This window comes from Scyliorhinus torazame, unplaced genomic scaffold (assembly GCF_047496885.1).
Source record: "Scyliorhinus torazame isolate Kashiwa2021f unplaced genomic scaffold, sScyTor2.1 scaffold_333, whole genome shotgun sequence".
Taxonomy (NCBI): domain Eukaryota; kingdom Metazoa; phylum Chordata; class Chondrichthyes; order Carcharhiniformes; family Scyliorhinidae; genus Scyliorhinus; species Scyliorhinus torazame.
Genome location: NW_027308060.1, coordinates 36,948 through 60,937, shown reverse-complemented (window position 1 = coordinate 60,937; position 23,990 = coordinate 36,948). Strand labels below are relative to the sequence as shown.

Below are 23,990 nucleotides of genomic sequence, written 5' to 3'. Positions count from 1 at the left end.
AATTACAAAATCAAGAAAGATCTAGGTATAGGTGAAATTGTTCAAATTGAAGGAAGGGTCGAGAATCCGAGAACATTAATGTCAGGTGAATGGCAAAAGAACGAAAGGTGTCATGAGAACAAGCTTTTTATGCAGTGAGTAGCTAGGATCTGGAACGCATTGCCTAAGGGTATGGTGGAAGCAGATTGAATTGTGGATTTCCACAGGAAATTAGAAATTGAGCTGAACTTCAGCTACCCAAATATCAATTGGGGATACTGTTATGGGCCAGGTTCTAGAGAACCCCAAAGTGTATCATGGAGTTCACCTGACCCACAACTTTTAATTGATTGTGGTATGGGAGCACACGGCCCACTCTACAGGTGTGGTACAGCAGAAATGGAAAACGTATTTTTTTAAAGCAAAAGAATGTTTATTCTATGAACTCCAAGTTAACCTTTTTAAAACATACAGTAAACTTCTTAGCAACCATCAATTCAAATACAACCCCCCAAAGAATACAACACTACGTAATCCTTCAGCTGTCCTTTTAACATCCATGAGACTTAAAAAAGAACTTTTAACAGAAGCACATCAGGTTAAAGTCACTACTGAGAGCAGTTATTAGTTTTAAATCACCAAAGGATCGATTTACCGTTTTTAGATTACAGAGAGAGAGACTGATACCCCTTCTGGCTGTGACTGCAGCTATCCAGCTCTGAAAACGATACTATAAAACACCCTGCAGCAAACAGCCTAAAACAAAAGTAAAAAGCTGACAGACAGCCCACACTCTGACATCACTGATAAACAACCATTTCTTTCATAGAATTTACAGTGCAGAAGGAGGCCATTCGGCCCATCGAGTCTGCACCGGCTCTCTGAAAGAGCATCCTACCCAACTGCACACCTCCACCCTATCCCCATAACCCAGTAACCCCACCCAACACTAAGGGCAATTTAGCATGGCCAACCCACCTAACCTGCACATCTTTGGACTGTGGGAGGAAACCGGAGCACCCGGAGGAAACCCACGCACACACGGGGAGAACGTGCAGATTCTGCACAGACAGTGACCCAAGCGGGAATCGAACTTGGGACCCTGGAGCTGTGAAGCAATTGTGCTACCCACCATGCTATCGTGCTGCCCCTTCTTAAAGGTACATTTCTTAAACACCCATTTCTTAAAGGTACTCTCAAATGACAATACAAACAATGTGAAAGGCAGACAGGTCCTGAACTGCGTTCCAGAAAACTTTTTAGTGAGCACGTAACTATGCAAGCCAGAGGGGGGACAATTTTAGATTTAGTCCTTGGAAATTAAGCCGGGCAAGTGGATGAAGTAGCAGTACGGGACCAATTTGGAGTTGATGATCACATCGTTAGATTTGGTATAATTATGTAAATAGAACAGGGGTAAAAGGGTAAGACAAATCTTGCGAAGCTGAGAGGTGAACTGGTGAAAGTGGACTGAATACAGCTACTAAAGGGGAAACGGTGTCAAATCAGTGGAAGCATTCAATAACAAGAACAATGTAGGCATGTCCCAAAGAAAATGGGTGGTACTGCCAAACCTAGAGTCCCCTGGTTATCTAGAAACATGCAGAATAAGATGAGGCAGAAAAAGAAAACTTATGACAGTCACAAAAAGCTTATACAGTAGAAAGCCAAGAGGAATATAGAACGTACAGGGTTGAAATAAAATGGAAATTAGGTAAACAATGAGAGGATATGAAAAAATTTTGGCAGGTAAAATCAAAGAAAATCCAAAGATGTTTCACCAGTACATTAAGAGCAAAAGAATAATTAAAGAAAGATATACACGGTAACTTGTGGGTTGATGCAGAAGATGTGGGCAGGGTTCTCAATGAGTACTTCGTCTCTGTCATTAAGGAGAGGACTGATGAAGACATTCTCGTTAAAGAGTAGGAATGAAGAGCAGCACCATGGCTCAGTGGTTAGCATTGCTGCCTCACGGCGTTGAGGTCCCAGGTTCAATCCTGGCTCTGGGTCACTGTCCATGTAGAGTTTGCACATTCTCCCCGTGTTTGTGTGGGTTTCGCCTGCAAAACCCAAAGATGTGCAGGGTAGGTGGATTGGCCACGCTAAAAATTGCCCCTTAATTGGAAAAAATGAATTGGATACTCTAAAAGAATTTAAAGAGGAGGAATGTGAAAGCAATTAGCATAATGAGAGAGGAGTTCTGGAGGAACTGACATCTTTGAAGGTGGATAAATCACCAATCCAGATGGTTGTATCTCAGGCTGTAAAGGAAGCCAGGGAGGAAATAGCGGATAGTGAAGTACCAGAGGATTGGAGGTCGGTGAACATTGTATCATTATTTTAAAAGGGATAAGCCAGATCATTATAGGTTGGTTAGTCTAACTTTGGTGGTGTACAAATTATTAGAATCAATTCTGAGACACCGGATAAGCTGTCACTTAGAAAGGCACAGATTGATTGGGGTGGTCATCGTGATTTTGTTAAGGGGAGATTGTGTTTTACTAACTATATTAACATTTTTGAATATGTAACAACGGGGATTGATGAGAGTAGTCCAGTGGATATTATCTACATGCATTTCAGTGAGGCATTTGACAAGGTCCCACGTGGCAGACTGGTCAAAAAAGTGAGATCTCAGGATAACTACAGTAGAAAGTGGCAGGTCGATTCCAAAATTGGCTCAGCGACAAGAAATAATGGGTAATGGTCGATGCAACAGGAAAGTGGTTTGTTGTATATATTAATGATTTAGACTTGAATGTGGAAGGCATGACTGGAAAATTTGCAGATTACAGAAAAATTGTCTGTGTAGTTGACAGTGAAGAGGACAGCTGTGGATTCCACAATGATATGAATGGGTGGAAAAGTGGCAGATGGAATTCAACCTAGAGAGGTGTGAGATAATGTATTTGGAGAGGGCAAACAAAGCAAGGGAATGCTCACCTAAACTGGAGGGTATTGAGAGAGCTGGAGGAAGTGAGAGAACTTGGAGTAAATGTCCACAGGTCCCTGAAGGTGGCAGAACGGTTGCATTAGGTGGTAATGGAAGCACATGGAATGCTTTCATTTATTGGACGAGGTATTTAATACAAAAGCAGGAATATATTGCGAGGACAGTATAAAATGCTGATTAGGCCACAACTTGAATTTTGTGTCCAGTTCTGGTCATCACATTACAGCAAGGACATAATTACTCTGGAGAGGGTTCAAGAATGTTGCCAGGCTGGAAACATTGGATAGGCTGGGGTTGTTTTCCGTAGAACAAAGGATACCTAACTGGTGTACAAAATTATGAGGGGCCTAGATATGGTATAGCCAATACGACACCTCTCTGAAAACAACAGTACTTGTTAGCTCGTGAACTGACAGTAACTGCCAGAGGGTCTGAGACAGTGAACTGGAGTTGGCCAGGAGAAAATGTCTGCAGCATGGATGGAATACAGTTTCCGGGGAGGGTACAGACTCCCAGCTGCATTGTGGCTAGGATGTTCCATGGAGGGCATTGGGCCTCCCCTTTATTCACTTCCATCATTTTAATGCTCCTTCTGATCTATTGTTTGATGGAACTTATTAATTAGTGAAATCTGATTGTTTAAATTTGTTTTCGGGTTCAGTGTAACTGTGAATATGTGAAATACATCAGTTAAAGTTAATCCTTTCATAACCTGGCTGGGTCTGCTGAGAGTGTTGTGAGCTGCGTAACACCAGGGTGACTGGTTTGTTACTGACGCTGCGAGCAACATGAGGCTGGTACCACACACGTCGCACAACTTTAATGCGTTTGACTCAACTCCTGGTGTTGGTACTGGACACAAAATAAACTTCTTGTTACTTTGTGTTTCTGTAAGTGAGAACTGTTGATTTAACATTTTATTTGTGTGGGTGTATTATATTGTTTCATTTTTGTTGCACAATTGGAACTTGAACCAACAGGCAACTCAAATTGTTGGCGGCATGGTGGCACAGTGGTTAGCAATGCTGCATCACAGCGCCAGGGATCCAGGTTCAATTCCAGCCATGTCTGCCTGGGTTTCCTCCAGGTGTTCCATTTCCCTCCCACATCCAAAGTCCAGTGTAGGTTAAGTGGATCGGCCATGTTAAATTGTCCCTTAGCATCGAGGGATGTACAGGTTAGGTGGGGTTACGGGGATAGGGTGGAGGAGTGGGCCTAGGTTGGGTGCTCATTCAGGTGATCGGTGCAGACTCGATGGGCCGAATGGCTTCCTTCTGCACTGTAGAGATTCTATAAATTAAGCAACATGGTATGTTTTGTTGGCTATTTCAATTAATTTGTGCACATCTGGAGGTGTGGATCCTCTTGTGACTTGGGATGGAAATGAACGGTTTGAATAGCTGCCTTTCTAATAGGTTATCACTGAAATGTCAGACTAAATGTGAATGAATCCAGTCTCTAGCACAAGTTATCTAGCAATAGTTTGAACTTAACCACTCGAACACTTATGGTAGAGGTGTTGCTGTCCATCCCACTGGCTGTAAAGTTCTAACAACTAATTTGCATCTATAATGCACCTTTCACAATCCCAGGATGACCTCAAGTACTTTACAGTTAATGAAGACAGTGTGTTTTCATGTAGGAAAAGCTGCAACCATTTTGAGTTCAACAAACTCCCTCAACCAGATAGATTTTTAAGTGATGCTGGTTGAGGGATAAATATTGGTCAGGGTGCCATGCAGAGCTCTCCATTTCTTCAAAATAGTGCCATGGGATCTTGAATGTTCACTTGAAAAGGCAGGTGTTTAATCTTTGAGGGTCATGCGACCTGGAGCTCTTCCTTTAAAAGGCAGTGCAAGCAGAATTCTTTTTTAAAATTGGCAGCACGGTGGTGCAGTGGGTTAGCCCTGCTGCCTCATGGCGCTGTGGTCCCAGGTTTGATCCCGGCCCTGGGTCACTGTCCGTGTGGAGTTTGCACATTCTCCCAGTGTTTGCCTGGGTTTCACCTTCACAACCCAAAGATGTGCAGGATAGGTGGATTGGCCACGTTAAATTGCCCATTAATTGGAAAAAATGAATTGGATACTCTAAAGGCAGAGCTAAATCGATTCTTGATTGACAAGGGGGTGAAAGGTTATAGGGGGTGGGCAGGAATGTCGGTTTGAGGTTACAATTAGATCAGCCATGATTGTATTGAATGGCAGAGCAGGCTCAACGGACCAAGTGGCTGACTCTTAATTCATATGCATGGAGTTGTCACTTCGTAACAGTGTGGCATTGCATTGGAATGGCAGCCTGCATTTGGGGCTGAAGTCTCTGGAATGTGTGGTAAACCTTTGACCTTCCGGACTCTGGTGATAACTGAGACATGGCTGACACTCCATTCTCATCAGGAGGCTGCAGCAATGACTGGGCAAATGTCTGTAGCTCTGACTATTTGGGAAATGTCTCCCTTACTGAAATAAAACTGGCCACAATGTACTAGGAAGTGTCTTGTCTGCTTTCAGGAAATCCTGGGTTGGGGACTGATTGCGTCACTACACTGGATAAAGTTCGGGTTTTTTTGTAATGACTGTTCTGGTGTGTTCTGTTCAAACTCACCCAGGGAACATTTCCTCCTTGTGACATATGTAACAAAATGGTCATTGAGGGTTATAATTGTTATTCCACAAGCACCTTCTCCTTCATCCCACAGAAAGTAAAGCAGCAGATATTGACTAGTAAGTAGCAAACTGACCATTTGATCCTGTAAGTATTTTGTCCACGTTTTTTGTAGATGCTCCCTCAGATAGTGGACTTTGCTCTTCCTGTGCAGCTAATTGATTTATGGGCGTTTGTCAGAAGCAGACCGCTGCTGCTTACCCAGTGGCATGTTTAGTGGGGGGAGAGGGGGAAATCCCTTAGCTCATCCACTATTGACCCAGCAAGGCAGTGGGGAGTTCATTAGTATAGCTCAGTAATGTCACTGCTCTGCCTGGGCCCACCCCAGCCTCCACTGAAGGTTCTTGGGAACTTTTTATTACTTTTACCAATTAAGTAATTATTTTGCGTGCAGACACTGATGTAATGCAGGAAATATGGGACAGCCAAATTGCACACTTCAGGGTTCAACAAAAAGCAATGAAATGATTGCTGGATAATCTGTTTTAGCAATGCTGGTTGAGGGATAAGTATTGGCCAGTGGGGGGGGGGGATTTCCCCTGCTTCCTTGAATCGTGCTATTGGATCTTTTATGTCCACCTGAGAGTGTAAACAGAACCTCCGTTTAACATTTCACCCAAAAGACTTTAGACAATGAGACGCACACTCAGTTCTTACTGTACTAGTGTATGCCTAGATTACGTGCTGAAGCATCAAGAGTGGGACTTGAATCCCCAATCTTCTGTGTTTTGAGGCGAGTGCACTGAGCCACAACTGAAACAAGAGTTCACAGCAATAGTTACAGAATGTAAATTTGCGATGACTGCACATTGCAGAATGATACAGGGCCCTGGGGCGAGAGTAGCATGTGGTTAGCTTTGCATTGATCAAGCCAGAGTCAACTCCGAAGTAATGGCCAAAATGACCTGTGGTTTTAAACTTCTATGCCTGTTCAACTTGCTGCTGCAGATGATGTGCGATTGCTCTCAGCGTAAATGCTATGATTGCCAGATCTCTCCAGCTGAATTGTAGAGGGTGTGGACGTGAAGGCCTGTGACTGTATGTGTGACTTTAGCTCTGATTGCTCTGCATTCTGACAGGTATCTACGGTATGTGTTTCAAGGAGAGTGTTTGAGACGGTGTACAGGGGGCTTTACTTTGTATCTAACCTGTGCTGGGCAGTCCTGATGCTGGCGGGGTGTCTGAATTGGGGGTGTCCAAGTGTTGGGTTGAGCTTCCGTTTGGGTAGAAAATTGAAGAAAAATCCAATAGTGAGGAAAAGGGAATTTTTCTAAATAAAAATAGGATCCCCAGTAAATGGGAGTGAAGGATTTTAAAGAGACACCACGTGTGCAGAGTATATCGACTGCTGTTAGATCCCACTTGTCTTTATCAGTATGTTTATTTTAATGACCCCAGTCTCTGCTGTGCAATGCCTATTTGAAAGTGCAGTAAGAAGTCTTACAACACCAGGTTAAAGTCCAACAGGTTTGTTTTGAATCACTAGCTTTCGGAGCACTGCTCCTTCCGCAGGTGGGAAGCAGTGCTCCGAAAGCTAGTGATTCAAAACAAACCTGTTGGACTTTAACCTGGTGTTGTAAGACTTCTTCCTGTGTTCACCCCAGTCCAACACCGGCATCTCCACATCATTATTTGAAAGTGTGCATTTGACAATTGAGAAGTACCATGGAATGTTTTTAAAAGGTGCTATACAAACCCAAGTTTTTTTGTTTGCATGTGGGCACTTCTAGTTTGACTGTTATGCCCCATGCAGTTGAATAGTGTGCCTGGACTCCCTGCTTAAGATCTCATTTGAAGTGTGGCTGCTTGGCTTGAGGGCAGAGTGTGCATTCCTGTGGTAGTCACAAATTGCAGTCAGGCCTGGAATTGTCTTCAATGTGATTTTTAACTTGTGCAAAACTTGCATAGAATCATGGTTAGAATACACTTGGAGAACTGTGCACTGTTCTGGTCATATTCTAAATGTACTAAACAGGCTAAGGCTCTTAGAGAAGACATGAGAGGTATTTAAATTTATAGAAGTGTTTCATAGAATTCAGAACTAGAATCAATAAGTACAAACCATTGGATGTATTAGTGACCTCTTCACCGAAGAATGGTGAGAATCTGGAGCTTGATACAGAATATTGAGACAAATAGCATAAATGCACTTAAGGGAAAGTTAGGTAAGTGAGAAAGGAATGGAAGGATATGCTGATGGGGTGTGATGTTGATCAGTGGGAGGAAGCTCATGTGGAATAGATAACACTGGAATGGTACATAAAAACAAAAAATGCTGGAGCCACTCAGCAGGTCAGGCAGCATCTGTGGGGAGAAAGGGGCAGAGTAAATATTTCAGGCCTGTAACCTGTCATCCGAAGTGGTCATCCACCTGAACATGCACTCTGCTTCTCTCTTGTTATTTCAGTGTTGTACTCCTTTTCCTGACTTGCTGAACCTGCTGTGCCACACCCAGGCCTTGAGGCAGATCAGCTACTATGTTCTGTGAAGCTAAATTTGGGTTCTGTATACCAGTGTATGTGTGTAGCCGTGTTGCCTGTTTTGTTCCCGTGCAACACTATCTGTCTCCCTTGGGTGTTGGTCAGCACTACGATTTGGAATTCCTGTACATTCATTTCCAGGTTTCCATGCTGTCCTTGGTCAAACAATTTGGAGCAATTGGAATAGTCCAGTGAAGCAGACAGCTAAAGGAAGTACTGTGGACAGTAGGTACTTCCCTTTAAACGCAGTAAGTGTTGATGGGACAGTAGGTACTTTCCTTTAAATGCAGTAAATGCTGATAGAAAGCTTGGTTCAGTGAGCACCTCTCACTTAAGATGCGGTCACTATATACAGGACAGGGATAGGCTTGCGCAGCATGGAAACCATATATGGAATCTAACTCCCAGCTGTCATTAGTCTCTTTGTTAATACTATCGTATTATGTCATTCGGATTTTGGGTGTATCAATCAATTAACCCAGTGCTCATATTAGAGCCACGAAGTTCACTGAGGAGTGGGCATTTATGCAGTGTTTTTATTATCTTTGGATGTCTCAAAGCGCTTTACAGCAAAGGAAATACTTCTGAAAATAGTCAATGTTGAAATGTAAGAAACCCAGCAGCCAATTTACACACCCAAATGTTCCACACAGCAATCAGATAATCTATTTCAGTGATATTGAGGATAAATATTGATCAGATCGCATGGGAAATCTTACCCCAGGGGGTCTCTCCACCTACCTGAGGGGGCAGATGGAGACCCGAGTTTAATATCTCACCTGAAAGACAATCATCCGACAATGCAGTACTCCCTCAGTACTGCACAGGGAGGGTGTCAGCTTAGATTTCGTGCTCGGAAAGGCAGGGAGAAAGCAGATATTGACCAACTCATCCATTGAACATCTGTTGTGTAGTAGTTCCTAGAACCTGTCACCAGTGTGACTGAACACTTGGTCAAAAAATGAACTGATAGGGCAGCATGGTGGCGCAAGTGGTTAGCATGGTTCCCTCATGACGCTGAGGTCCCAGATTCGATCCCGGCTCTAGGTCACTGTCCGTGTGGAGTTTGCACATCCCCCCCCCCCCCCCCCCCCCCCCCCCCCCGTGTTTGCATGGGTTTCGCCCCCACAAACCAAAGATGCGCAGGGTAGGTGGACTGGCCAGGCTTAATTGGAAAAAATGAATTGGATACTCTAAATTTATATTTTTTTAAAAGCTGATCAGAGTCAGCATGGATTTGTGAAGATAGCTCATGTTTTGAGTAATCTAGTTGAATTACATTTGAGGCTGTGGCTAGTTTGTTGTGTTGCTCTTTTTGGTTGTTTCTACGTATGGCGGTCAATATGGTTGCCTTCCTTCATTCTAATTACGTTTGCTTTAGAGTCGCCAGGTATCTTTCGATACTGCCACAAGGTTCAAACCCGAATACTGATCAAGGAGTCGGTACACCAGTTAGTTAGTTCAAAGTTAATACTATTTATTTACATACGCAGCAATATCTACACATGCACGAAATACTACAGACTAAACTATCACTACTGCTAAAGCTTCGGGCGCCCACTCAGTCAGAGGAACAATGGCCGTTGTTCGGTTCTGAGGCTGCTGGGGTCAAAGTGGTAGAGGGGAAGAGCTAAGGTCGTCCGTCTGGTAACGAGCGTTGACCTTGGACTTACTTGCTTCTGGTGTAGCTGGTGGAAGGGTCTCTCCGCTTTGAGGGCCGATTCCAAGAGAGCGATTCTCTGTTGGGGCCTTCTTCTTATACCCGAAGGGGGCTTCGCGCACTGATGGGCGGGCCTTGAACTTGGCCCCAATCAATTAGGCCTTTTCTTGATCATTCGCATTGATCCTGACCAATAAAGGGGTGGGTGCCCTGATGGCTGGGCGGGTCCTAGGTGGCCGTTGGCCTGCTTTGTTTTCTGCTTTCGGTTTGGGGAACTGGCTACCTGTGCTATTGGTAACTTTACCAATATAATAACTTTACCTATAGAACATATAGTGCAGAAGTAGGCCATTCGGCCCATCGAGTCTGCACCGCCTCACTTAATTAAGCCCTCGCTTCCACCCTATCCCCGTAACCCAATAACCCCTCCTAACCTTTTTTTGGACACTAAGGGCAATTTATCCTGGCCAATCCACCTAACCTGCACGTCTTTGGACTGTGGGAGGAAACCGGAGCACCCGGAGGAAACCCACGCAGACACGGGGAGAATGTGCAGACTCCGCACAGACAGTGTCCCAGCGGGGAATCGAACATGGGACCTTGGCGCTGTGAAGCCACAGTGCTTTACGTTTTTGTTCACTCATCAACCAGTCTTTTTATTGATGTTCTGATATTGCTGTACACTAAGAATTATTATTTATTCCCATGATGTCACCATTCGGATAACTGTCGTTGTCTTTTTTAAGTTATTAGTATTTAAAAGGGGCCCTTCATAGAACCATAGAATTTACAGTGCAGAAGGAGGCCATTTGGCCCATCGAGTCTCACCGGCCCTTGGAAAGAACACCCCACTTAAGCCCACGCCTCTACCCCATCCCCATAACCCAGTAATCCCGCCTAACCTTTTGGACACTTAGGGGCAATTTAGCATGGCCAATCCACCTAAGCACATCTTTGGACAGTAGGGGAAACCTGAGCACCCACGGGAAACCCATGCAGACATGGGGAGAAATTGCAAATTCCACATAGTCACCCAAGGCTGGAATGGAACCCGGGACTCTGGAGCTGTGAGGCAGCAGCACAAACCACTGTGCCACCGTGCCACTCGTGTTACATATGAAAACTGTTAGCATGTGACCCTTCTGACACCCGCCTGCGACCCACCCACGGGTCACGACCCGCACTTTGTAAAACTAAATGAATGACGGAATTGGCTACAGGGGCTTAATGGCCTCCTCCTATTCCTATGTAAGTCCATTACTGTATTGTGTGTCAGCTGAGGTTTGGGGGGGGGTAAGCTGTCTTGCTTGTTGACTCTCAAAGTTCAGGGTTCAAATTGCACTCCAGGACCTTGAACACAACCAAGGCTGACACTCCAGTGCAGCACTAAGAGAGTGCTGCATTGTAAAAGGTGACGTATTTCTAAACCAAGACCCCCAATTGCCTGCTCTGGTGTGTGAGAGATCCCATGGCATCGTTTCAAAGAAGTGCAGGAAAGTTAACCCTTGTGTCCTAAAAAATACTTATCTGGTCATTATCACAGTACTATTGTTGGGAGTCTGCCTTGTGCAAAGTTGGTTGCCACGTCTCCAGCATTACAACAGCAACTACACATCAAAAGGGTAAAGCACTTTGAGACTTCAGGCGGTTGTGAAAGTGATACATAAATACAAGTTATTTTTCTTCATGTTACCAGGATAGTCAAATTCAATTTGGATGGATATTGGTTTTTATTTTCCATTCTGTAATTCTATGTGGGGACCAAAGGAATAGCTAGAACATAGAACATTACAGCGCAGTACAGGCCCTTCGGCCCTCGATGTTGCGCCGACCTGTGAAACCACTCTAAAGCCCATCTACACTATTCCCTTATCGTCCATATGTCTATCCAATGACCATTTGAATGCCCTTAGTGTTGGCGAGTCCACTACTGTTGCAGGCAGGGCATTCCATGCCCTTACTACTCTCTGAGTAAAGAACCTACCTCTGATATCTGTCCTATATCTATCTCCCCTCAATTTAAAGCTATGTCCCCTCGTGCTAGACATCGCCATCCAAGGAAAAAGGCTCTCACACTGTCCACCCTATCCAATTCTCTGATCATCTTGTATGCCTCAATTAAGTCACCTCTTAACCTTCTTCTCTCTAACGACAACAGCCTCAAGTTCCTCAGCCTTTCCTCATAAGATCTTCCCTCCATACCAGGCAACATTCTGGTAAATCTCCTCTGCACACTTTCCAATGCTTCCACATCCTTCCTATAATGCGGCGACCAGAATTGCACGCAATACTCCAAATGCGGCCTGTTGCTAACTTTCCGGTTGGTTCAATTGCTCTGTTTTATTACCTTTGCTCTCGAGTTGCCAGGTATCTTTATGATACCGCCACGAGGTTCAAGTCCAAGTAATGATCAATAACTCAATACACCGATTAGTAAGATTCAAATCAAAGCACATTTATTATACACAATAATCGCTACTCATGCACAAATTCTACGTCTAAGCTACTTCTATAACTAACAGGCCTATACTTAACTTCGGACTGGCCCACCAGGTCAGGGGAACAAATGGCCTTTCGTTCGGGTTCCGAGTCTGCGGGATTCGAAGTTGGTCCGGATTGGTAGCTAGGAGCACCTATCTCGTATCGAGCGTTGAATTAAGACTTACTTCTTTCGGTGGTCACTGCACCGGTCACGGTCAAGGTTGGTTCGCGTTGCTGGGTGACCCGGGCAGGACGAAGAGAGCGAGTTGAACTTGGGGGCTTAACTTTATAGTCCCCAGGAGCTTCCCGCCTTTCGGGGCGGACCCTGTACCTGGTTCTAGGTGATTGGACTTCGTTCCAATCGCTTGGTTCAATTTCTCCAATACTGGAGCGGTTCCCTGATCGATGGGCGGTCTTGAGGTGTTCATTAACCTCTTTTGTGTTGGCTCCTGCTGGCGCCGGGGAGTCTGGCTTAGTTTTGTGTGTCCCAAATGTTGCTATTGCTCCCGGGGATTGCTCATTGGTATGTAGATGGCTGCTACATTATTATGCTGATGGTCGCTGGTATCAATGCTGTCTGGGCTTTTGCAGAGTTAAATACGCAGCAAACCTGCACCTGCTGGTTTCTAGCTGTGTTGGCTGAATTTCCCAACAGCCTTTGCCGTTTGCCATTTTAAATCGGGAGTTGGCCAAATTAGGTGGCTACAGCCGCATCAGAGTTTTGTACAGCTGCAACATGATCTCATGGCTCCGAAACCCAATCCCTCTACCAATAAAAGCTAACACACCGTACGCCTTCTTAACAACCCTCTCAACATGGGTGGCACCTTTCAGGGCTCTATGTACATCGACACCGAGATCTCTCTGCTCATCCACACTTCCAAGAATCTTACCATTAGCCCAGTACTCGGTCTTCCTGTTATTCCTTCCAAAATGAATCACCTCACACTTTTCTGCATTAAACTCCATTTGCCACCTCTCAGCCCAGCGCTGCAGCTTATCTATGTCCCTCTGTAACTTGTAACATCCTTCCACACTGTCCACAACTCCACCGACTTTAGTGTCATCTGCAAATTTGCTCACAGCTGTAATATTTTTGCCAAGCATGCATTGAACTGTTCACACTCGTGTTTGCAACATTCGTAATGCTCAGGAAGCACAGTTTCGCATAACTCTCTGCGAGCTTCTGGAGGAAGGACATCTTGTTTTAGTTCGCACGTCTCTCTCACTCTCTCTCATTTACAGGTCTGGGCAGATCAACATGGCAGACACGTCTGTTGAGGATATACAGATGCGAGCAAACCAAGTGACAGATGAGGTGAGTCTGCGGTGAGGTTTCATTTGAAAGCAGACTGTGGAAAAGTTGGTTGGGCTGAGCATGTGTCCTTTTATACAGTAATAGCGTTTTTATTGATTTCCTTAAAACCTTCCTTTTTTTCCTCTGGACCTGTTTAATGGGATAGACCATAAGACGTAGGAGCAGAAGTAAGCCACTCGGCCCATTGAATCTGCTCTGGCATTGAATGAGATCATAGCTGATCTGAGATAAACCTCAACTCCACTTTTTTCTGCCTTAACCCTGTAACCCTTGATTCCCTTACTGATTAAAAATCTCTTCATCTCAGAAGAGCGGGGGGCAAATTTAGCATGGCCAATCCACCTACCCTGCACATCTTTGGGTTGTGGGGGTGAGACCCATGCAGACACGGGGAAGCCAGGGTGAGGTCTTGACTCCCTGCAGAACCTCAGCAGATGCTTAATGGTATCCAATGATTCAGTCAATACCAGGCATTACAACTGAGCCCAATTCTGTCCTCACCGCGCCCTCTCTTTCAAACTGCATGCAGTCACTTGAGAGTAGGTGCCGATTAGAAATCTGAAAGGCAATTTGACACCTCTAATGCTTTCCCAGCTGAGATCAACTTGCTTCTATGGCAAGAGTTAACCAGTGCTGACCTAATGTCCCCACTGTCATTCCAAATGTCAGCTATGCTGGAGTTGGTTAGGCATGCCCCACATGATGCTCCCAGTGTCCTTGGTACAGCGTCGGCTGCTCTGACTTCGCCTTTCCAACAGAGTTTGCTTACTTCCTGAAAGGGGCTGACTGCCAAACATTCAGTGCAGAATCCTGCAGTAAAACTACAAAAGTGGAAACTATCATGACTAGTGAATATCAAGCTGTTGGTTTGTGTGTGGTTGTGCTCCCAGCATGATTTCTGTTTCTCTACTCACAGTCCTTGGAAAGCACCCGGCGGATGCTGCAGATAGCGGAGGAGGTAAAGTTGAACTACTTCTTTTGTTGGCCTTGCTGTGGAGCAGATTTTGGCCTTGCTGCGGAGAAGATTGGAGTCAATCCGGCAGGGTTGTGCTTGCCTGTCTATCAATATTAAAACTCCTGTGTTTGCACACACCTCTTGCTTATGCCACTAGATTTCCTCTTGGAATGTTCTTGTTGCCCTATAAGCTTCTGCCATTATAAATGCTGAATCCACGGTTATAATATTACATACCTCCTATAAACCAGTTGGTTGCTCTGAACAGTCTGGCCACCAGGTTTGCACGATTCTCTCAATCTTGCAACAAAATAGCACCAAAGAAGGTATTCAGTGCATCAAGACACTTTGAAATAGCTATCCAATTCCCCAAGGCTCTGTATATTTTCCCCTTTAAAGTTATCCAATTCCCCTTTGAAAGTTATTATTAGCTACGGTTTCCACTACTCTTTCAGGTTAGATGCCAAATCATCATAACTTGCTGCATTAAAAAATAAATTCTTTCCTCCCTCTGGTTCTTTTACCAGTTGTGTTGAATCTGTATCCTCTGATAACTGACCATCCTGCCAGTGGAAGTAGCTTCTCTTTATTTACCCTATCACAATTCCTCAATTTTTGAGAACTTCTAAATCTCCCCTTAAACTTCTCTGCTTTAAGAATAGCTCCAACATTCTGTCTTTCCCTCTATCCTCGCTACTATTCCAGTAAATCTTCTTTGCATCCTCCCCATGGTGGCCAGAATTGGGCAAAATATTCCAGCTGATCAGTTACTTGTAAAGGTTCAGTCGACCTTCCTTTTTTTTAGCTGTTTATAAAGCTTATCTGCATTTATTTTAAACAACCGTCTGAACTTGCCTTGCCACCTTAAGAGATTTGGGTACGTAACACCCCCAGGACACTGGCAACTGCCTTAAAATTGTACCATTTATTTTATGTTGCTTCTCTAGATTCTTCCTACTAAAACACATAATTTCACACTTTCTTGCGTTAAATTTGATCTGCCATGTCCATGCTGATTTCACCAGACTGCTCTTCTAAAGTCTGATTATTCCCTTCATTGTTTACTACATTTCAGTATCAGGCCACCTGCAAACTTTAAAATGATGCCGGTATACCCAAGACCCAAGGGATATGTATGTATGTATTAAAAAGAACACTGATGGGACTTCTGGTAGCGGCGATGTGCTGAACAGCAGATGAAAGATGGCTCTCCCCTGGAAACTTCAACTTGCGTCCTTTTAACCTGAAAATTGGTCACAAAACCAAAGAAAATCCAGAGCATCAACTCCATTCAGTCAGGGAAGGCAGACGATTCCCAGTGGACTTCTATGAAGAATTTGCGACAGCACTGGCCTTAACTTGCGGGGGATGTCAATGACTTGCTATCGAGAGGGACCCTGCCCCCCCACGCTGGCACAGGCCTCTATATCGCTGATCTCTAAAAAGACAGAGTGCACGTCATACAGACCCACCTCACTCCTAACACTGATGCTAAAGTCCTGGCGAAGGCCTGGTGAGGCTGCTGGAGGTAGTCGCGGAGGATCACATGGACTTTCTCAAGGGCAGACAACTAACGGCGAACATCAGATGTCTGCTGAACGTGACATGACACGACCCGGGGAGGAGACACCAGAGGTGATCGTCTTCTGCAGAGAAGGCCTTTGACAGAGTCGAATGGAGGTACCTCATAGGTACTGAAACGGTTTGGGTTTGAGCTAGTGTTCACCTCATGGTGAAACTACTGTACAGCACTCCCATGGCAAGTGTACGAATGAACACCACCAGCTCTGAATACATCCAGCTGCACAGAGGCATGAGGCAGGGATGCCTTTTGTCCTCGCTGCTATTTGACCTGGCAATCGAGCCACTGACCGTCGCTCTCAGATCTGCAAAAGGGTGGAGAGGCATCCAGAACATAGAACATTACAGCGCAGTACAGGCCCTTCGGCCCTCGATGTTGCGCCGACCTGTCTCACTCTAAAGCCCATCTACACTATTCCCTTATCGTCCATATGTCTATCCAATGACAATTTGAATACCCTTCGTGTTGGCGAGTCCACTACTGTTGCAGGCAGGGCATTCCACGGCCTTACTACTCTCTGAGTAAAGAACCTACCTCTGACATCTGTCTTCTATCTATCACCCCTCAATTTAAAGCTATGTCCCCTCATGCTAGACATCACCATCGGAGGAAAAAGGCTCTCACTGTCCACCCTATCCAATCCTCTGATCATCTGTGCCTCAATTAAGTCACCTCTGAACCTTCTCTCTCACGAAAACAGCCTCAAGTCCCTCAGCCTTTCCTCATAAGATCTTCCCACCATACCAAGCAACACTCTGGTAAATCTCCTCTGCACCCTTTCCAATGCTTCCACATCCTTCCTATAATGCGGCGACCAGAATTGCACGCAGTACTCCAAATGCGGCCGCACCAGAGTTTTGTACAGCTGCAACATGACCTCATGGCTCCGAAACTCAATCCCTCTACCAATAAAAGCTAACACACCGTACGCCTTCTTAACAACCCTCTCAACCTGAGTGGCAACTTTCAGGGATCTATGTACATGGACACCGAGATCTCTCTGCTCATCCACACTGCCAAGAATCTTACCATTAGCCCAGTACTCTGTCTTCCTGTTATTCCTTCCAAAATGAATCACCTCACACTTTTCTGCATTAAACCCCATTTGCCACCTCTCAGCCCAGCACTGCAGCTTATCTATGCACCTCTGTAACTTGTAACATCCTTCCGCACTGTCCACAACTCCACCGACTTTAGTGTCATCTGCAAATTTACTCACCCATCCTCCAGGTCATTTATAAAAATGACAAACAGCACTGGCCCCAAAACAGATCCTTGTGGTACACCACTAGTAACTGGACTCCAGTCTGAACACTTCCCATCAACCACCACCCTTTGTCTTCTTCCAGCTAGCCAATTTCTGATCCAAACTGCTAAATCTCCCTAAATCCCATGCTTCCGTATTTTCTGCAGTAGCCTACCGTGGGGAACCTTATCAAACGCTTTACTGAAATCCATATACACCACATCAACTGCTTTACCCTCATCCACCTGTTTGGTCACCTTCTCAAAGAAGGGGACAGAGGGCACAGTCTCACTCTAGGCAGATGACCTGCTCCTCTACATGAACGGTGCCAGGGAGGCCCAGCCAACCCACATGTTCTGGTCTTGCCCCAGATTTGTCGGGTGACCACCTTCTTCAAGGCCATGTCTAAGGCTGTGGGAATGAGGGTGGAGCCGTGCCCCCTAATGGCAGTTTTCAGGGTATCGCAACAGCCAGAACACTTTACAGGGAGAGGGAGAGATGTCCTAACCTTCGCCTCTCTGATCGTCCACCAGAGACTGCTGCTCGGCTGGAGAATGGCAGTGTCCCCCAGGGACTGGCTGTCCGACCTAGCGGAATTCCTCAAATTAGAAAAAATAAAACTTCCCATGCGTGAATCGGAGGAAGGCCTTCCACAACATGTGGAAGCAATTCACCCAGCCTGTTCCAAAATCTGTTTGTAACCAACAACCAGTAAAGGGGGGTTGGGGGGGGGGTTACGGACGGACCAGAACCGGGATGGATAAACAAAACAAAAGTGGGGGGGGGGGGGAGGGGGGGGTTGCAGGAAAAGGGGAGGGGGGAGAGACACCAACCAGGGTGCAGGGCGAGTAAGGCAGAGGAGCCAGAGGGGACCAAGGATGAGGAGATACATGGGTGCGACTGCACCAAAAGTACTCCCAGGTGGCACCAAACATGCCCCCTGGTATGTTTTAATTCCAGGAGGTGACACATACAAAGTAAGTCCGACAGGTGGGATACCCAACGAGGGGAGACTCAAAACCAGGCCCCTCCGTATCTATCTATGCACACACTATCCTTGTTTACATACCTGTGTATGTTCCTATAGTTGTCCTTTCGTTTTTCTTTCTTTGCTATAGTGTTGTCTGTGTGTGTATGTATATATACCTATACTGTAGATATCTCTACTGTACAATAAATGCAAATCAATAAAAAGACTTTTAAACAAAAAAAACACTGATCTCTAGGGAACCCCCTTGCATGCTTATTTTCATTCTGATTCACAACTGTTCAATACTACTCTCTGCTTTCTATCCCTTAGCCAATGAAGTATCCATGTTGCCGTTATCCCTTAAATCCCATGTATTTTATTGGTTATTGGAGAAAGGGAAGGACAGAAATGCACAATGAAGGAAGAGGTGAAGAGCTAGTGCAGTGTTTGTCCATTTACAATCTACCATAAGCAACCATGTGGTCATTTTTTAAACATTTCAGATTAGTGATCCCAGTGTGAATACTATGAATACTTAAACAAGGCGCTGGGCTTATTGGGAACTTGTAGCAGAGGCTGGTGATGCATTGACAAATTCGAGTTTCTGGGCCACAGAGTTGCACTTTGAGTATGGGTGGTGCGGATGCAGAGGGAATGCCTGTACCATGTTTTCATTAATTTTGGCTCCATGGTTGATATGATAAATTGTGATAACGTTGCACCATGCTGTTAGAGTCTCTGCTGCTACTGTGCAACACTCTCCTCTGATTAGAAGTGTGATGACTCTTCATTTTTGTTCAGAGCAGGGAAGCTGGTGGCAAGACTTTGGTCATGCTGGATGAGCAGGGAGGTGAGTATGTCGTTCTGCCTGATAATCAGCAAGGAGGTGGGACCCTGGGACCAATGTTATTGCTACACAGGCCCTATGGCTGTATAGCATGGCACCATACTTGCAGATAAGGGTGGGACAAGGAATATGGGAGTGGCCCTGCAATAAACAACAGGCAGTTTCCTTAGAACAGTTGGGCTGATGAGGGCAGATTGTTGTGCATGTGGAATCATTGCCTCTGGTTCTGTATGCTGTTACCAACTCAACTGTTGGGCAATCCAATGGAGAGAAACTTCATATCTCATTGTCCTAGGGCAGCATGGTGGCGCAGTGGTTGGTTAGCCCTGTTGCCTCACAGCGCCGAGGTCCCAGGTTCGATCCCGGCTCTGGGTCAGTGCCTGTGTGGAGTTTGCACATTCTCCCCGTGTTTGCATGGGTTTCGCCCCACAACCCAAAAGATGTGCAGGGGAGGTGGATTGGACACACTAAATTGCCCCTTAATTGGAAAAACTTAATTGGGTACTCTAAATTTATAAAAAAATAAAATGAAAAAATAAAAAATATCTCATTGTCCTCTCACCTGAGTTAAACATTAAAAGTGAAGTTAAGTTCCTCAGCAGCCCCCAAACCTTTCAGCCTGTGCGACAGAGAGTTGGCTGAACAGGAATGATAGTGGAGAGGGGGAATATGGTTGTTGTGTCACACACGTTCACACACTGATTCCTGCATGGAGTGAGCTTTATCTCTTACTGGCTAATTCCCCCTATGAGTAAAGTGAACTATGCCCCTCGTTGGAACTAGTAGGGTGATACCTGACAGATGAGCTGTGTGCGGGGTATGAAGTCACAAGAAGAAGACTCTGGTTGTTCCAGCATACTTTCCCACTTTGTGGCATTCTAAAGATTCATACAATTAAGGGAGGGAAACAGATGGAGGGTAGTTCAGCTGCACCTGACTTTGCTACTGTGTGCTTTTTAATTGTAATTATTATTTTTGTTTAGAACAACTGAGGCGTGTCGATGAGGGGCTGGATCAGATCAATCAGGATATGAAGGTGGCAGAGAAAAACCTGACTGACCTCACCAAATGTTGTGGCCTGTGTGTGTGTCCTTGCAGTAGGTAGGTGTCACTGGGCATGTCAGTGAATGGTTTCCAACAGACCCACGGTTCCAAAACAATAGAAAAAAGGCTTACAGTTATACACTTTTCATGATATTGGGACATTGCAATTTTACAGGCAGTGAAATACTTTTGGAGTGCAGTCACTATTGTAATGTAGGAAATGTCAGTTTCAGTGCAGCAAGTTCCCACAAACAACAATATAATAATGACTGGATAATCTGTTTTAGTGATGTTGGTTGAAGGGTACTGGCTGGGACACTGGGGAGAATTCACCTGCTCTTCTTCAAATTAATATCGTGAGATCTTTTGCATTTAACTGAGGGGGCACACACGGCCTCGATTTAACATTTCACCCAAAGGATGGCACCTCTGATAGTGCAGCATTCCAACAGCACTGCACTGGAATGTTATCCACGATTATGTGCTCAGGCCTCTGGAATGGAACTTTCAACCTTCTGACTCCGAGATGGAAATAATACAACTAAGCCACAGCTGACAATATGTCACAGTGGGAAAATAATGCAGTGCTTTCAGTCCAAGTAAGGCACCAGTCATTGTCCTTCAAATTAAGAGATTAAAATGTTAAAATGGAGAGATTGAAATTGATCAAAGGATATATCTGGGCAATGGCTGTTTTGCATAGTTACAGATGGACAGGGGGGCACGGTAGCACAGTTGCTTCACAGCTCCAGGATCCCAGGATCGATTCCGGCTTGGGTCACTGTCTTGTGGAGTCTGCACGTTCTCCCCGTGTCTGCGTGGGTTTCCTCCGGGTGTTCCGGTTTCCTCCCACAGTCCAAAGATGTGCAGGTTAGGTGGATTGGCCATGCTAAATTGCCCTTAGTGTCCAAAAAGGTTGGGTGGGGTTACTGGGTTACAGAGATATGTGGGAGTGTGGGCTTAGGTAAGGTGCACTTTCCAAAAGGGCCGGTGCAGACTCGATGGGCTGAATGGCCTCCTTCCCCACTGTAAATTCTATGTTGCTCGGGTTAAGGAATAATGTTGGAACAATGTTGAGGGAACTTTACTCTATATGTAAGCTGTGGTGCAGTTGCCAACTCAGTTGGTATTGTGTTGAGGGCTGTCTTTAACATGGTGTTAGTTGTTGTATTGCAGCACACAATGGATGCTGAGAGCTGCCAGTAGATTTGCTTCATGCTGACTCTTTATGTAAAGTTTGTGCAAATGTGACTTGTAAATTGGATAGAATTTAGCCTTAAAACCAAAAGAGTCTTATCAGTATTCAAGTTCAGGAACAGCAGCTGTGGTTAACCTGTGACATGCTCAACATGAAGTGTGATAATTGTGTTTTTGAGCCTGTTGTGTCAGACTAACTACTTTCTCCTCATCACAATTCAGCTAACCGAAACAATCAATCCTAACCATCAAAGTCTGTTTGCTTTTGCTACCACTGTCCTTTAACTGGTTAACCAAATCGAGCTATGGCTGATAGGATTCTAATTTCAGTGAGCAGCTCGGGAGGAGTGCTCCAGGCTGTTTTCTGTAATGCAGGATTCTTCATTAACACTGCTCTACCTAAAATGTCTAATCTTTTGAGTTCATTTTCTTGCTCTTTTTCTCTCACTCGCCCTCTTTCCCCTCCCCTACCCTTTTTTCTCCCTATGCTTCATTCGTTGGAGATTAACCTTAATATAAACCTGAGTGGAAGTGGGAGCCAATCAGTGATGTAGAGTGGAATCTGACATGGAGAACACATCTGATTTGGGATCATGTCCACATATTGAGTAGGTGGTACATTTAACTGCATGCTGCATGAGCCTGATGTGAGCCTGTTTAATTGTGTAAGTCTTGCAATCCTGTGCCATTAAAACAAAGAACATTTGCATAACATCTTTCAGAACATCTGACAGAAAATGCTTCACATTCACTGAAGTATTTATGTAGTTTCACTATTGTAGCCCATCCATGCACAGCAAGATCCCACAAACAGCAATATGGTAATGACCAAATTATCTGTTTTTAGCTATATTGATTGAGGGATAGATATTGGCCAAGACCTGGGGGAGATCCCCCTGTTCTATTTTGACATAGTGCCATGGGATCTGGTTCACCTGACTGGGTGCATATGGCCTCTGTTCAGCATCTCATCTGAAAGACCGCCAACTGTGTGGCAATCACTCATTACTGCACCAAGCGTATCAGCCTGGATTATATGCTGAAGTCAAAATGTGCAGGGGCAAGGATGAAGGGAATTACTACAATACCGGAACCACCAACAGAATGCCAAGAAATGGGGACAAAGGAGGAACTGGGAATGAGCAGAGAGTTGAAACCAAATATAACGGGAAGAAATTATACTGTAAATTGTGAGCGAAAATACTATGTGATTACTTCCTGCAAGTATTAACAAGAAAGGACAGGAACAATCAACCAGGTGACCCCACCCCTCCCCCCAATTTATCATTATTTACCAATGGTGCCAGTTCACTGGGTTACCCTGACATTCCCTGTGTAAATTCATACTGACACTTGCCCATTCGTATGTACTCTCTGAAAGCCTTGCTAGTTTGCCCTCGATCAATTCTAGAACTTGCCTTGGTGCAAATTCCTGGATCATACAGTCCATTTTCAGGATGCTCCAGTTGCCTGATATCAGCTTTCTCGGAGCGTCCTGAAAATTTTTGTGGATTATTCTCAATTTTTAATTCATTTATGGGATAGGATATGAAATGAATGAAAATGAAATTAAAATCACTTATTGTCACAAGTAGGCTTCAAATGAAGTTACTGTGAAAAGCCCCTAGTCGCCACATTCCGGCACCTGTTCGGGGAGGCTGGTACGGGAATTGAAATGAAATGAAATGAAAATCACTTGTCACAAGTAGGCTTCAAACGAAGTTACTGTGAAAAGCCCCTAGTCGCCACATTCCGGCGCCTGTTCGGGGAGGCTGGTATAGGAATTGAACTGTGCTGCTGGCCTGCCTTGGTCTGCTTTAAAAGCCAGTGATTTAGCCCAGTGTGCTAAACCAGCTCCTAGTGTTCTATGAAAATCGCTTATTGTCACAAGTAGGCTTCAAACAAAGTTGCTGTGAAAAGCCCCTAGTCGCCACCTTCCGGCGCCTGTTCGGGGGGGCTGGTACGGGAATTGAACTGTGCTGCTGGCCTGCCTTGGTCTGCTTTAAAAGCCAGTGATTTAGCCCAGTGCTAAACCAGCCGCTAGCATCGCTGGTTTGGCCAGCATTTATTGCCCATCCTTAGTGGCCCTCGAGAATGTGATTTGCTGCTGCCTTGAACCGCTGCAGTCCCTGTAGTGTAGGTACAGACAGTGCTGTTAGGAAGGGAGTTCCAGGATTTTGATCCAGCGACAGTGAAGGAACAGTGATATATTTCCAAGTCAGGATGGTGATCTGGGTTCCTGATCCTTTGGCCTTGTTGGAGATTGTTTAACGAGGAGCAAGTTGGAACTCAAAGGCTGAAGTGTAAAAGGTGGTCGCCTGAATCAGGGGGCAGGACCAGAGCATGTGGAAACCAACTCCCAGTGGTCCTTGAGGACAGGGAAATTTTGGAAAGGATCTCCAGATTGCAGTGCAGACTATTACAAGAGAGCAGCAGGGCACAGGAAGAGGAGATTGCAACAGGCACTCTTGTGTTCATGCAAGAGAAAAAAAAACTTGTATTTACACACCGCACTTTACAATCTAAATGTCCTTGTGTGCTCTACAGCCAATTAAGTACTTTGTGTCTAGTCATTGTAATGAAATGGTGGAAGCACTTGCCTCTCTCCCCAACA

General features: G+C 45.0%; 1 protein-coding gene across 2 annotated transcripts in view; it reads left to right on the top strand.

The window, feature by feature from the left end:
* The window catches only part of LOC140406171 (synaptosomal-associated protein 23-like), a 31,872-nt gene that overhangs the window by 3,677 nt on the left and 4,205 nt on the right, over positions 1–23,990 (top strand). The window contains exons 1-5 of one of the 2 annotated variants that reach the window (XM_072494311.1): positions 8,230–8,324; positions 13,463–13,535; positions 14,452–14,493; positions 19,090–19,138; positions 20,119–20,236. In XM_072494311.1, the coding sequence (XP_072350412.1) occupies positions 13,479–13,535; positions 14,452–14,493; positions 19,090–19,138; positions 20,119–20,236 (266 nt within the window). In that variant the 5' untranslated portion in view covers positions 8,230–8,324; positions 13,463–13,478. Of the gene's footprint in view, positions 1–8,229; positions 8,325–13,462; positions 13,536–14,451; positions 14,494–19,089; positions 19,139–20,118; positions 20,237–23,990 lie in introns of those variants that run through there. The other variant, XM_072494310.1, reaches the window with a different exon arrangement.